We start from the raw sequence: 15,654 nt of genomic DNA on the forward strand, positions 1-15,654 counted from the left end.
GAGAGGGAATTTAGCACTGGTTCAAAGTCTCCGACTGTAGCTGAGGAATTGGAGGACTTAAGGAGAAAATTGAAGATTTTGGAGGGGTAAGTTGGAGATCGGAGCAGTGCTCGAGTGGTCATAAAAGGATGCTCTTTCTCTGATGTTATTATCCGAGAACCTCTACCGGGTCAGTTCAAATCTGCAAAAATAAAAGAATATGATGGGAGTGTTGACCCGGAAGAGCATCTAGCCTGATTTGAAAACATGTCCATGCCGCACTGTTATGGGGACATAATTCAATGTAAAGTGTTTCTAACTACTTTAGTTGACTTGGCCCAGAGGTAGTTCAAAGTATTATCTCCCCAGAGTATCCAATTTTTCAGAGACTTTCAAAAGTTGTTCTTGCATCATTTCAGCAGCAGCAAGAAATACAAGAAAACTACCTTCAGTCTGTTTTAGGTAAAGCAAAGTCCTGAGGAAACTCTAAGGGCTTACATTCGGAGATTCAATCGAGTTGCTTTGGATGTTTCCTCTTGTGCCCCGGAAAAAAAAACTACTGTCTTCACTCAAGGGTACGGGAGGGAGAATTTTTTCAGTCACTAACTAAAAGAGCGCCAGAGGATTTTGAGGACCTTCTTGGTCGGGTGGAAAAGTAAATTAACATGGAGAAAGCTCAAAGCAGAAGAGAGACGCCTTGAAGAGAGAAAGGGGTGATCGGGTGGCCAGACCCGAAGAAAGAGTGCAGAAGAGGGTCAATGCTGGGCATTTTTCTCATCATGTGCCCATGAAAATTGCCCTGGACAGGGAGATCCAGGGAACAAAAGCACAATCACCATCTGCTAGATTTGGGAAAAAAAGGAATTTTGTACCCTACACAAAGTAGGTACTCATGACACAAGTGAGTGTCGGATGTTAAAACGGGAATATGTCTAGCCTGCGGCACCAGAGCACAACTCATTGAGCAAAAAGACAAGAATGCCACCTTGGGTAAATCAACGCCCGGGACCCAATTACAGAGAAGATTCTCGAGGCACCACAAGCATGAGGAGAAATCTGGAGCCCGAAAGAAAAAGAATTTCACCCCCTGCCTTGGGGGTAATAAAAATGATCTCTGGAGGTCCTACAGATGGTGATTCTAATCGGGCACGAAAGGCGCAAGAAAGGAGAGATTGCATGGAGGTTGAAGGAGTAAGAAGGAATGATTTGGTTATCAGTTTTGGCCCTGATGATCTTCAAGGAGTCAGTCTACCGCATAATGATGCCCTGGTGATTCATGCCCGGGTTTCTAATTATGACGTCATGAGGGTCTTTGTTGATACAAGAAGCTCTATAAATGTCATTTTCAAGGAAGCCCTAGTGCAGATGGATTTGCAAGGATATCAGTTGGAGCCGATTGAGACAGCTCTTTTTGGTTTTGCAGGTCATGTTGTGTATCCCGAAGGAGAGATTATTTTGCCTTTGACCCTTGGTACTCAGGAGGTAAGGAAAATAGTTATGACTACTTTCACAGTCGTGGATGCCCCCTCATCGTACAACATTATTCTAGGCTGACCGGCCATGAATGAATTAAAGGTTGTCGCATCCACATATCACCAGAAGATAAAAATCTAGTCGGAAATCAAGTGGGAGAGATCCGGGGAGATCAACCTTCTTCCCGAAAAAGTTATGTGGAAACAGTCAGGGTGGATCAAAAAAAGCAAAGAGGGAGGAGAAGGGAAAGGCTCATAAGGATGTGGAGAGAGTAATCGAGAAAGATGAAGTACATTTTGTAGCAGAAGAAGAGCAGGAGATGGTGGAGATTGAGCCAGGGAAGGAGATCCGGGTGGCCCGAGATCTGACTCGACCACCCGGGTCAATCTATTGAATTGCTTGAAAACTAATATCAAAGTTTTGCTTGATGTGAACAAGAATTAACTGGTATCTCACACCAGGTGGCTGAGTATAGCTTAAATGTCATGCCGGGATCTCAGCCAGTAAAGCAAAAGAAAAGACATTTCGGTCCAGAAAAGGATAAAGTAGATGATATGAAATTCCGGGAACTATTGAAGGCTGACCACATTCAAGAGGTAGGAAATGGAGTATTAGTTCCTAAGGCTACAAGAAAATGGAGGATGTGCGTGGAATTCAGAGATCTTAATAAAGTCTGTCCCAAAGATCATTATCCTCTTCCTCGAATTTATCAATTGGTGGATTCTACTTCTGGATATGAATTGCTTAGCTTTATGGATGCTTACCAGGGGTATCATCAAATTCCCCTGGCCCAAGCTGATAAGAACAAAGCCAGTTTCATTATTTCAGGGGGCACGTTTTGTTATGTAGTCATACCCTTTGGACTGAAGAATGCTGGAGCCACATATCAACGATTAATGAACCGAGTATTTGCATAACAGCTGGGGAGAAACATTGAAGTTTATGTCGATGATATTCTTGGTAAGTCGCGGGAGGCTTCTTGTTTTATTGTTGATATGGAAGAAAAATTTGCCACTCTCAGACGATATGGGATTAGGCTCAACCCTACCAAATGCATCTTTGGCGTAAAGAGTGGTAAATTTTTGGGCCTTGTAGTTACTGATCGAGGAATTGAGGTTAACTCCGAGAAAGTCAAGGCCGTCTTAGACATGTCATCCCCTCAATCCATCCGAGAGGTGCAAAAGCTAACCTGAAGAATTGTTATTCTATCTCGATTCATCTCTCGGTCTACACATAGAAGCTATCCTTTCTTTCATATCCTCAGGAAGGCACAAAAGTTTGGTTGAGATGATAAATGTGAACAGGCATTCAGAGATCTTAAGAGCCATTTGGCCGAGCTTCCTGTATTGGTAAAGCTCGAGCCCGAGGAAAAATTGTTTGTTTACTTATCTACAACAGAATATGCTGTGAGCTTAGTGCTTATACGGGAAGAAGGTTATGATCAGAAGCCTGTATATTATGTCAGCCACGCTCTCATAGGAGCCGAGCTCAGATATAGTGAAGTAGAGAAGATAGTTATATCCCTGATCATGACTGCAAGAAAATTACGACCTTATTTTCTATCTTATCCGATCACTGTGTTCACCAACAGTCCTCCTCACTCTGAGGTTTCCGTAAGGATGGTTAAATGGACCATTGAGTGGGGAGAATATGACATCGAGTACAAACCTGAGTGGCAATCAAAGCTCAAGCCTTGTCAGACTTTCTTTCGGAGATGATTCAACCAAATAAAGAAGAAGTATAGAGGATTTTTGTAGATGGGGCATCTAGTTTGACCGGGTATGGAGTTGGAATACTGGTAATAGCACCTTCGGGGGAGAAAATTAAGTTGGCTTTAAGGATTGATTCCCGGGTTACCGACAATTAAGCAGAGTATAAAGCTGTTCTGGCCGGTATGAATGCTGACAGGGAAGCGGGAGCCTCCCGGGTCATCCTTTTTCTGATTCGCAATTAATAACTCAGCAGATCAAGGGAGCTTATGAAGCTAAGGATGAAAGGATGCTCAAATATTTGAAGCTCATTTTGTCTCAGGCAGAACACTTCGTGGATTGGAGCATTGAACAAATCCTCCGAGAGGAGAACAATGATGCAGATGCCTAACCAAAATGACTGCCTATTTGACTGAAGTTAGCACCCGGGAGATATTACTTTCCACCCGGCTAGTTCTTTCTACTGAGGAAGAGTCGCTACCAATGCAAAAAGACTCATGGATAACACCTCTCATCAAGTTCATGACTGAGGGCCAGTTGCCTGAAGATCGAGCCTAAGCTCAAAAAATCAAAAAACAAGCTTCCAGGTTTGTTTTCTTAAACAAAACTTTGTACAGAAAATCGTACCAGAGACTTCTGTTAAAGTGTCTAGTTGGAGAAGAAGTAGAATATGTCCTCCGGGAGATACATGGGGTGTTGTGGGGAGCATCTTGGAGGAACTGCATTAGCCAGGAAAGCCATGTTGGCCGGATTCTAGTGGCCCACTCTAAATCATGATTCTTCCCGAATGGTCCGAGCATGTGAAGGATGTCAGCATCACTCTAATTTTCAGCACAGCCCGGTCACTCTAATGAAACCTATTTGGGCATCTTGCCCTTTCGATCAATGGAGTATGTACATTTTTGGTCCCTTTCTGATTTCCCGAGCTCAAAAGAAATTTCTCTTGGTAACGGTCGACTATTTTTCCAAATGGGTAGAAGCCGAGCCCCTGGCTAGAATTATCGAGGAAGAAGTGTAAATTTTCTATGGAAGAATATCGTATGCTGATTCGGGATTCCCCGAAGGCTAATTTCAGATGATGGAAGGCAGTTTCAAGGGAAGAAGATCACATCCTGGTGTCAAGAAACGAAAATCACTTCAGTCTTTCACTCAGTTTCCTACCCCTAGGAAATTGGGCAAACAGAGGTGGTAAACAGAATTATTGTGCAAGCTTTGAAAACTCGGCTGCAGGGCAAAGGAAAAGGCTGGGTGGAAGAATTACCTAACGTTCTTTGGGCATACAGTACTACACCCCGAGCACCTACCCAAGAAACTTCTTTTAATCTGGTTTATGGTACTGAAGCTATCTTACCTGTAGAAATTGGGCAATCTTCTGACCGGGTAGAATCTTACCCAGATAATAATGACCAAAGTTGGGCAATGGAGCTGGATATATTGGAAGAAAAAAAAGAGTAGGCAATGATCCGGATGGAAGCTTATCAAAGCCGAGTTATAAGATCATATAATATGCGTTATTCGGATTCGAAATTTTCAGATAGGAGATATAGTCATTAAGAAAGTAAATCAAGAAGGAGATGTGGCAAGCTAGAAGCTTGTTGGGAAGGTCCTTCAAAATCATTCGGAAAGTTAGCTCTGGAGCTTACTACTTAGAAGATGCTCAGGGTCATTCTCTCAAAAGGCCGTAGAATGTATTTCATTTGAAAAAATATTATGCTTAAATAATGTAATTATTGTTTGAAGATATAATGAAATTCTTTTCTTCTCAAAAAGTGCATAAATATTACATCTAAACATGGGAGGATACAAGGACCCGGTTAATCTATAAAGCCAAGGATCTGTTCTCCAGACCAGGGCTCCGTACCCTGGTTATTCTATAAGCCCAGGGCTCTATACTTTGGCTCGGGGCTCCGCACCTCAACCACTCCATGTCTCGGGATCCGTTCCCCGTCCCAGGGCTCCGTACCCTGGTTATTCTATAAGCCCAGGGCTCTATACCTTGTCGAGGGGCACTCCGTACCTCGACAACTCCAAGTCTCGAGATCCATTCCCCGGCCCAGAGCTCCATACCCTGGTTATTCTATAAGCCCCGGGCTCTATACCCTGGCTCGGGGATCCGCGCCTCGATCACTCCAAGTCTAGGGATCCGTTTCTCGGCCCAGGGCTCCGTACCCTGGTTATTCTATAAACTCAGGGCTCTACACCCTGGCTCGGGGCTCCACACCTCGACCACTCCAAGTCCCGGGATCCATTCCCCAGCCCAGGGCTTCGTACCCTGGTTATTCTATAAGCTCAGGGCTTTGTACCCTGGCTTGGGGGGCTCTGCACCTCGATCATTTACTAAGTACGATGATGTATACCCAGCTGAGGGCTCAACATCATGATTACTTAGTGAAAGTATCGGCTATTTTGCAACGCTTAGAAAAATTCAGAGATTCAACATTCACAAGTAGTTTGTGATTAAGAAGAATAGCCCGATTATTATTCATAGCTTAAAGGATTTTCGATCTATTTACGGAAAAAAAGATAGTTCAGAAATAAATTTCATTAAAAAAGCCCGAAGGCAAGAATTACAAGAAAAATTGAAAGAAAAAATACAATCCTACTCTAAATCTATGGGGCTCGACCCTGGATGCTCTTCCTCTGTGGGGTCCTCCTTCTCCTCTTCAGAATCCTTGGCAAGGGATGCTATAGCTCGTTCGAAACTGGGAAAATATTCCCTATCCTCTGGAATGAGCCCGGCTTCTTCAAATTGCTCTTGGCACTTATCGAAATCGGTCTTGAAGAGAGGATAGGCCCGATCTTCAACAGTCTTCTTGAAATCCGGAGACTGGAGGAGGGAGGTTTGCAACTTATCTTGATTATGCTTAGCGGCAGCCATGGCATCTTCAGCGGCCGTTTCCCGGGACATCTGTCTATCTACCTCATTAGTCAAAGAATCAGACCTTGATTCTAAGAGCGAGATAGTCACCTGCAGGGTCTCCTCCCGGACAAGGCCCTCAGTAACATCATTTATAGCCTTCGCCAGATCTGCTTGAGCCGCTAATAATTGCTGATTGGCCTTATCCAAAGCAGCACGCAGGCCGCCCATTTCTTCATCATGGGCTGATCGAGCCCAAGACTGCTCTTCTTGCAGTTACTCGTGAAGCTCTTGGGACGCCCGGGCTCGATTATTCGCAATAGTGGCCTGCCGCAGCTTCCTCTTCAAAGGCCGATACCATCATTTGAACACCCTGTGCAAAGAAAAAATAAAATAAAAATTTTAAAAAATAAAGAGAAAGAAATGAGTTCAAGAAGTACACTTACGAAGAGAATACAGTTCAATCCCTCAAAGAGTTTGGGGGTCAAGAGGGAGCTCTTCAAATGTACCTCCTCAACAGAAAGTAGCATCTGTTTGAGGAGCCTGAGTCCAGCGGGAAGAAAAGGTTGGCTCGTGTAGGCAGTTCGGATTGAAGGGGCTTGTTGGTTGACTGATTTTGTAGAGGAGGGGTGAATTGAGTTGTCTGGGAGGTACCATGATTTCCGCCTCTGTTGCTCTTGATAAAAATCAATTCAAGGCCTGTTACAGCCTTTCTTGTCCTTTGAACTAGAGGAACATGATCTTCAGATTTTTCTTGGGAGCTCGCCCGAGTCCCCTCCCGATCTTGTCGAGTTTCTGCCCGGACTGACTCATTCAGCCAGGCCGCCTCCTCCTCAGTCTTTTTTTCACAGTAGCTGCCCTCCGAGCTACCAGCTTCTTCTCCTTGGCCGCCCATTTCCATGCAAATGCCTCTTGCATCTCTGTATTATCTGCACAAGGAGAAGAAAGCTGGTTAATATGATTACAAAATAATAAAAACAAGAGAAATAAGGAAGAAGTTCAGGAATTGAAAGTTACCGGGTTGAGCGCCCGAGACAGCAACTTCTTCAACTACCCGGTCATAGGGTCTTCAGCCCGGGCACTCAACCCATATGATATTAAGTTTTCCTCAGAAATGAGGGTCGAGGAAGAAAATTTTTGACCATCTGCCAAGTCTTGGCTTCGGGTGAATGGTTCCTCAAATTTGTATGATTTGGGAAGGGAATGTTGTGTAGGAAGAGAAGGGAGAAACCCGGTTAAGCAAAAAAGAGGGGCCGGGAGACGGATATAGAAATGCGTCCTTTCCATCCCTTCTGGGAAGAAGGGATATCATCAAGTAGTGAAGAATGTAGTGAGCCGGGCAGACAGGGATAAGGCATTGTCTCCCAGCCGGCAAACGAAAAAGTAGTGAAGAATGAGGGGGTTAATGAGAAGGTCGTGCATTTTGAAAAGAATATAGACCGATGCCATAATCCGAAAAGAATTGGGGTGGAGTTGGTTGACAGGTACACCAAAAAATTTGGCAACTTCAATATAAAATGAAGGAAGGGGCAATCGGAGACCATTTCTAACTTGGTCCCGGAAAAAGGTAGTAAAACCGGGGGGGGGGGGTTATCGGCCCTGTTAGAGGGGTCGGGAATCAAAATTTGGAAAAAAGAAGGAATGGAGCCCATGGCCCATAGTTTCTCGTCATCCCTCGACCGTAGTTTGCTGCTCATGGAGAAGAACCAAGGAACTCCTCGGGTCTCAGCTTGAGAAGGGGAAGAAGCCTGAGCTTTTCCCTTGACTTTGCCCTAGCTCTTTTTAAGAGATCAGGAAGGGCCAGAGGATGAAGGTTTGGTTCTTTTAGTTTGGAAGCGAAGAAGAGACTTATGAAGATGATGGGACGAAATATTTGCAAAAAATTGGTGGTCGGAATTCACCGGAACAGAAGAACGCCGTGCGGTTGAGAAGTTGAGAGAGTTAAGAGAATTTTGAAATTTCAGAAAGTGACAGATAAAGATATTTTGTTGTTATATATAGTGAAGGAGAGTGATCTCCACCGTTGATATAAAGGTGAATCGGAACGGACATGATGTATCTTGGAAATTATGCGGGTAGATGAAAAGACGCGCACGGAAATCGAGGCATGTCAGACTGATCGCATTCTCGGAATACGAAACGTCTTGGGCCGTTAGAATTTCAGGGCATATGTCATCATGACATCATCCCAACTGTCCGAGAATACTAAGCGACAAAATTATTTAAACCCGAGAGACTTGAGGACCCGGCACTCTATCTTAAGCCCGGGAGGCATAAAGCCCCAAAAACTTTTTTTCATGTCCAAGCGGCATGAATCTCCGATGCTTTTATAATGCGGGATTAGTTATCTTTCTGTTTGAAGTACAAGTATGATTGATCGAGACAACGAGTAAGAATCTAGCTCGACTATTTAAGGAGGGAGTGGTGATACCCCCATAAAATATTGGGTTATAGATAACCCGGTAACAGTGGAGAGAAACCAGATCATGGATGACTCGGGACATTAAATGACAAGCCCGAATTATGGTAGAATGGCGGAAAGGGCACATGAGTTGCGAAGCAACTAAGTACCCGGGAAGTCATCCACCCGGACAACCAAAGGTTCGAGCTCCCGGGTAAATTCTCGGCTGATGACTCACTACACGGGAAGCCTCGATTGTAGTGCCGCACTCGAGTGCAAGAACAAGTAAAATCTTACCTCGATAAGCATTCCTGACAGAATCCTACTAATGTGACTTGATGGAAAAGGCATGGAGGCGTGACAGGAAGTCAACATCATTGGCTATAAGTGTTAGGTACACACTTAAAACGAGGTGATCCTTGACTATCCTTACTATAAATAGCAAGTTCATTGTACATTAAATGCATTGAATCACATATATTTACACCAGTAGTGATTGTTTCTCTTCGAATTACACTGGTTATCCATTTATTTTCACCTACTGAATTAATGCATTAGAGTGGCCACGTCGAACACCCCTCTGGCGCCGATTCACAAGTTCGTTTCCTTGTTTGCAGGACACGATTGCAGCTATATTATACAGAGATATATCTTCACCACAAGATATATCTCCCTGTTCATTTTCTCCCTCATCAGATTCGATGGATAGCCCGACCCTGCTCACCCTATTCACGTGGATCGCATCAACGAGAGTCGTTGATCATCTTTATTCATGCATTTAATGTTGTATTTATATGCATTTTTATTTTATAATCAATGATCGTTTTAGGATTGATATATTGAAAAATTTTACTTTTTCGCTACGTCTGAGAAACCCGGCGCTACCTGTCCTCGACGGGTTAATGGGGCATGTAGCCTCAAAGTTTACGTGAGCCTCTCGTATTTTATCAAGGGCCCATCTATGTTTCGGAGATCTAAAGTCCCTTATTTACTAACACTACATAGAAAGAATTTTATCGCGCATAGCATTGACAAAACCATGGCTACATTTCATTAATAATATTTTAAATCCCATTGCAAAATTGAAATAGCAGCAGAATAAGGAATTGCCAAGTCCCTATACCTTTTTAACAGCTCGTTGAACAGAGCTACACAAATCCATTCATAATGAGATCAATTTTGTGAATAGAGAAGACAAAAAATTGAGAAAGCTTCCCTACATAAACTTGACCCGGCTTGACATTGCGTTAGTCTAAACACAATATGCCTTCAAGAACCGCAGCTTAAAAACCAAAAAAAAGAAACACGAAAAGACAACAAACAAGGCAAGTATCCCTACCATTTCATTCGAACTTCTTGACTAAAAGATTTTCAAATGGCTTGTCACGTAGATAATGGTGGAGTGTCTGAATTACGCCGTGTACTAAAACCAGACATGTAACGGTCACCCATAACCGCATCAGCTGTAGCAATGCTTTCAAGCTCCGCTATCTCTTCTGGAGTAAGTTTAACGGCTAAAGCTCCAATGTTTTCATTAAAATTCTCAATCTTTGTTGTACCTGGTATGGGACACACGTCATTTCCCTGATGATGAACCCAAGCCAAGGCGAGCTGGGAGGGAGTGCATCCCTTCCGAGTTGCCATATCATTCACTCGATCGAACAAATTCTTGTTATGCTCAAGATTCTCTGGTCGAAACCTTGGTAAGAACTACATGCACAACGCAAATTACTAACATTAAGTTGGACCAAATAAAGGATTACATAAACTAAAAGTAAAAACAAAACTTGGGTGCCAGAGGTTTTTCCATGATCTTATCATGATCCAGCAAAAAGAGTGAATAAACTGTGGTATATGAAGATTAGCATTACATTTAATTCAATAAACAAGCTGGCCACTTGGCTGCAAGTATGTTAGGTCAAGCATGAAAATGAACCAAGTACTCTCTTCTGATGCAAGATTATTTAGGAAACAAGATATGTTAATCCTAGTCGGGTAAAAAAGAGCACGACAGTGTATTTCTTGAATAAAATTTCTACGGAATTATTTTCTTCTTGAAATGAAACGGGTCAAAACACAATTACTAGATTTTTAATTTAAAACTCGGCATGAATATGTAAGCAGACCTTTCGGAAGTCCCCTTCAGTGAAAGATTCAACCACCTTTGCACCAGAAGAGAAGAACCCTCGTCCCAGAGGACTGTATGCTACTATCCCAATCCCAAGTTCCCTATACATGCCATTAAGGAACAACGAAGTTAAAATTTTTAGGTTCCCACAACTGTAAGAATGAACTTCATAACCCGTAACGAATCAAAATACCTGCAAGTGGGAACGATTTCTTCTTCAACGTCTCTTGTCCACAAAGACCACTCCAACTGCACGGCAGTTATTGGATGAACCGCGTGTGCTCTTCTGATCGTGGAAGCCGATGCCTCTGACAAACAGATATATCTTATTTTACCTTCTTCTACTAATTTCTTCAGCTCTCCGATCTTGTGATGCAATTGGTTAAAACATTACAAATCAAAGTTTTAAAACGGATAGATGCTAGTTTACTGTTAGTCAGATACCCTCCAAAGATGAACTATTATCAATGGCTAGCTTAGCGTCAGGGAAAATAGACTTGGATGCTGTTGTTTTCCAAATGATTCCATCATGTGAAATCTTCTCAAAATCTCTTTAAAACAACTGAAAATTCATTTGTACGAGCCTTTGATTTTTACTGTCATGTGGGCACATCCATTATAATGCAAATGCATGCCTAATTCCATAAACCTCTTACAGTAATAATACCATTACAAAGAGAAGTGGAGTTGCATTTAGATTAATGCATTTAGGTAGTAATGATATCATTTCAAAGTTTGATTTGCACAGACACCAAACCATTAATTTTACATAACTTTTTCACGCGTCGAGAAAGTTTTTCCATCTTATCAGCCAATATGAGCATAATCAAAACTCAACAACACTTGAATAAAACAGGGAGATCAAAAACTGGAGAGATATGAGGTTGCCCCCTGGCTCTTAAACTATTCTATGAATTTGTATATATTTTTATCATATAGATGTAAAAGTAGGATGTTTTTTTAATTAAAAAAAAAAAAATAGGATGTCTTTTCCCTAAATTTTTTTATTTTATTGTTGTCACCCTGCACCAAGATTATTGCTCTGCCCGTGATCGAGTTCGACACATTTCAAATATAAATCAAGTCAAGATTATACTCAATCTAAATCTTGTGAATAAATAAAGTGATTTTCACAATATCAAAGTCTAGCTGAAACTCATATAACCATTTTTCCTGAATAACAGAAAATAACCATCATCGTCAGAACAATCTACGGACATAGCATAATCAAGGCTAAATTAGAAACTTGTTAGAGTAGATGCCCTGCAAGCCAACGGTTGGCTAGGGAATTTATTGACTCAAGTGAAATAAACAATCTTTATTTTAATATAATTTAACATTTTATGCTCTTGTTATACTTTATCTGTATACCCATGCAAGCAGCATAGATAAAGTCCTTGATTATGCTTTAATACAAATGAATCGTAATTCGATGCTGAAACTCATTTGTAAACACTGCATATTCTAAATTTGTTCCTAGTCGATTCAGCCGCCTAAAACAGGGATAAAGGTCGCTTGAGCTCGAGACTAGCATCTGTGATGTTGTGTACTGCGTTTCTTGGTAAGGGCATGGAGATGTCCAAACATGCAGATGGGTAGTCATATGATGATTATACCGAACAACCCTCCCTCGGACTTTCCAAGTGGTTATCATTCATCGAGAGGATAAGCCGTGGTTATGATTGTACACCATTAGTCCTTACGACCCGGGACAACACTGAGGCTCTATATGCTAGGGCTGTGCTTTGACTCGTTTACCGGCTCCAGAAGAGTCATCAGATGGCGAGGTTAGGTACAGTTGCGACACATATAGGAGCCAGTGCATTGTAGTTGGGGATTCACCGCTCACCTACGGGTGTGGATATCCTATGTGACCTAATGAAATAATAGTGTATGGAATCTCTGGCCAGAGTACGAGATGTACGTTGGAGAAAGAGTTCTCCAAATAGTACACGCGATGCCACTATTATAGTTATCACATAGTTATCGAATTATTATGCAACCCTCGATGAACCAATGGTTGCAAATTCGATCGGGATATATGAGATGAAGGGACCGTACTGTGCGCTAATCATAATCGATTGGTTCTTGCAGGCACTATCAGTGATACCTAGGGGATCATGGGGCGATGCTACTAGACGCTCTTACCATGATCCGATGGGTGCGATCAGAAATGAGTTCTGACATTCTTAATCAAGGTGTTGATGAAAAGAATGGGGCTAACTAGGGTAAGCCCGAATAAGAATAAATATTATTCTGAATCACAAAGAGTTGTGAACCCACGGCTAGCTGTATCCCTGAACCATTGAGGGTCACACAAGCACTAGTTTACTTGTTCCCGTTGAGATAATAAATTCAATGAGTTGAATTTATAAGAAATAAGTTTGATATGATCAATCGATAAGCTTGTAAATAAAGTTTATAAAAACTTATAGAAAATTTTGAGAGCATGAGTGTTAAGACAGTCAACGGAGTACACCTGCCTTATATAGACATTTGTGATCTCGAAATTAAAGTGTGCATCATAATAACAAACAAGTTGAATTGTCACATCGATGATATTGGATCTTCGATCGGGATTATGATGAGATTAATGTAATGGGAGCATGGATCATGGGCTTGTAAGAGTATAAGCTCATCGTGCTAATTTATTAAAGTTCAAATGCGCTTCAATAATTAAATTATATTTTAATTGAGTTAAAATATAACCCATTAAGTTTTATAAAATATGGTACTGATTTATGTAATATGAAAAGTTCATGATACCATAATTTTATAAACTTTCACATAAAGAAAAATAATATTCGAGATTGCATTTAATATGGCATGAATTTAGAATCTTTAATTAACTTAACCTCAATTGGTACACGTGTGTCAATTCGATGTTGGTAATAAAGATCAATGCATTTGATATCAAGGCGTTTCAAGCTCGCCTCACAGGCTTCACGCACATAGTCTGGGTCGCCACGTATTTCCCCTTTACCATTGGCAAAGCAAACTCCAAATTTTGTGGCCAACTCCACTTTGTCCCTCATCCCTTCCTTCAAAGCCTGCACAAACCACATTCCCCATATCGAAAAAATAACAAATAGTTAACATTTCATACTATATTAAACATAGGGGTATAAACGAACCGAACACGTTCACGAACATTTCAAGCCGGTTCGAATGAATATTTTTTTAATCGAATTCGAGCTAAAATTATATTGTTCGATTGTTCGCAAACTTTAGGATTATATTTAAAAAATAAATATATATAATATTATTAAGTATATATATATAATATATAATATATATAATATTATTCGAGTTCGAATCGAAAATAATAAAAGTTCGAGTTTCGAATCGAGCTTCGAATATGTTTATTCGAATTCGAGCTCGAGCTCGAATACTGAAAATTTCATAAAATTCGATTCAATTCGTTTACATCCCTAAATTTAAACAGCTTCATAAAGAAGTTATCAAAACGATTAAACATAGGAGAGCAAAGCTCAGAATCAATGTAGAAAGTAGTGAGGATCTTGCAAATGATGCTTCAAAATTCGTAAATTTATTGTCAAAAATAAAAAATAACTTTGAGTATTAATTTTATATGGAAATTTTCAACTCCCGAAAATACATACATACTAAATATTATAAAATTCTTTCCTAACTACACTCTTTCAAATTCATCTCTAGTCTCTATATTCATTATTCTATATATTCACTTTTTTCATCATTCGCAGAAATAATTATATATTATTGTACTCGACCCCTGCCCATATCCCTTGGACCCTGATGGACCTACCTAGCTCGCCCAAGCCCCAGCAGCGCAACCCCTAGCTGCTGGTGCATATACCCGAGCGTGGGGGAGAGTCCCACTTCACGTGGACTCTTCCCCATCCCAAGGCGTGTACCCTAGCTTCCCTAAGACCCAACCCAGCCCTAGACTGAGACCACCACTGCCCCTGAACCAGCCCTTGTCGAGCCCCATGGTCCCATGCAAAGCAACCGCACCTAGCATCTTGTACAAGCCAACACAACTCACGGTTCCTTCTTTGATTCTTTGCCTACGGTTTCCAGCTTATTTTCCTTCAGTATTTATCATGTTTTGTCCATAATTTATCATGTTTTGGAAGCTTGTCCATTGAGTTCATAACGATTCTTTTAAAACAAGCATAAAATCGTAAATACGTTGAAAATACATCATACCGTAAAATAATCGAACCCACATATTTTTCATGCATAATCAATTAAAACATGCATAATATGATTTGTATGATGTTTTAAAAAAGTTAGAAAACGTGTCTTTGCGTTTATAACGCTCGAATTTTCAATCGTCGGCGAGGAGGGACGAACGGGCGACGAAAAACAGATGATTTCCTTCTCCTTATTTTTTTGAAATTATTGACGGTGTGTGCAAGGTGATTCACGGCTGATTGAAGGTAATTTGTGAGGTTTTGAATAACTAATACACTTATTTATAATTTAATTAACATATTAATGAGCTTTGGTTTTTGGCTTGCAAGCTTAAGGGTAATTGGACCTACTTTAAATAATTAAATTGTGCCCAATAAGACTTAATTAATTAAATAATAAAAATTTATAAAATAAGTTTTCAAAAATAATATTTTTGATCTTTTAAAACTCCTTGTTTACTCAAAATCGGCTTCCCGGGAAAAATCGAGCACGACTCGTAAAATAATTCGAACTCCAACATTTTTAGGAAAGTTAAATCATTTTTAATCATATTAGGAAGCCTTGTCATTATTTAAATAAAAATACATATTCTTGTCTTGGTCATCCCCGGTTTCATTTTCTCTGCCTATTATCGAATATTTGGGTAAAATCCTTAATTTCATAAAATCATGTCATATTATCATTTAATTATGTAATCATGCATTTAATCATATAATAAATAACATGCTAGCATTCAAAAGCAATTAAATAAAAAAAATTAAGCAATTAAAATAATTTTGCATGCATGTGATTTATGTAGGTTGATTTTTCGGAGTTACGTGAACAGACGCGTATTAAATACAATTAAACGTGAAGAAAAATATAAAATATGGGGAAAACATGGATAACCGATTAACCCAAGGTTGGCAATAATGAGTGAGAAGAAAGT

General features: G+C 40.6%; 1 protein-coding gene and 1 pseudogene across 1 annotated transcript; one reads left to right on the plus strand and one right to left on the minus strand.

Annotated features, from left to right (window-relative positions):
• Window positions 1-1,023: 1,023 nt before the first annotated feature.
• On the plus strand, window positions 1,024-3,552 carry LOC142550620 (uncharacterized). The gene is made up of 6 exons (XM_075659695.1): window positions 1,024-1,461; window positions 1,664-1,804; window positions 1,914-2,297; window positions 2,373-2,627; window positions 2,757-3,065; window positions 3,361-3,552. The coding sequence occupies exons 1-6, from the start codon at window positions 1,024-1,026 to the stop codon at window positions 3,550-3,552; spliced, it is 1,719 nt and encodes a 572-aa protein (XP_075515810.1).
• Window positions 3,553-9,539: 5,987 nt separating this feature from the next.
• Window positions 9,540-13,629, minus strand: LOC142551183 (putative aldo-keto reductase 3; annotated as a pseudogene).
• Between the last annotated feature and the right edge of the window lie 2,025 nt (window positions 13,630-15,654).

The sequence above is a fragment of the Primulina tabacum genome, chromosome 7 (assembly GCF_025594145.1).
Source record: "Primulina tabacum isolate GXHZ01 chromosome 7, ASM2559414v2, whole genome shotgun sequence".
NCBI classification, from domain to species: domain Eukaryota; kingdom Viridiplantae; phylum Streptophyta; class Magnoliopsida; order Lamiales; family Gesneriaceae; genus Primulina; species Primulina tabacum.

Bases quoted from the DNA above. Each gene is read 5' to 3' on its own strand.
- LOC142550620 (XM_075659695.1), top strand. From the start codon at position 1,024: ATGAGGAGAAATCTGGAGCCCGAAAGAAAAAGAATTTCACCCCCTGCC. The intron at 1,462-1,663 runs GTAAGGAAAATA...GGAAACAGTCAG, and splicing joins TGACCCTTGGTACTCAGGAG to GGTGGATCAAAAAAAGCAAA. The intron at 3,066-3,360 runs GTAAGGATGGTT...GAATGCTGACAG, and splicing joins CTCCTCACTCTGAGGTTTCC to GGAAGCGGGAGCCTCCCGGG.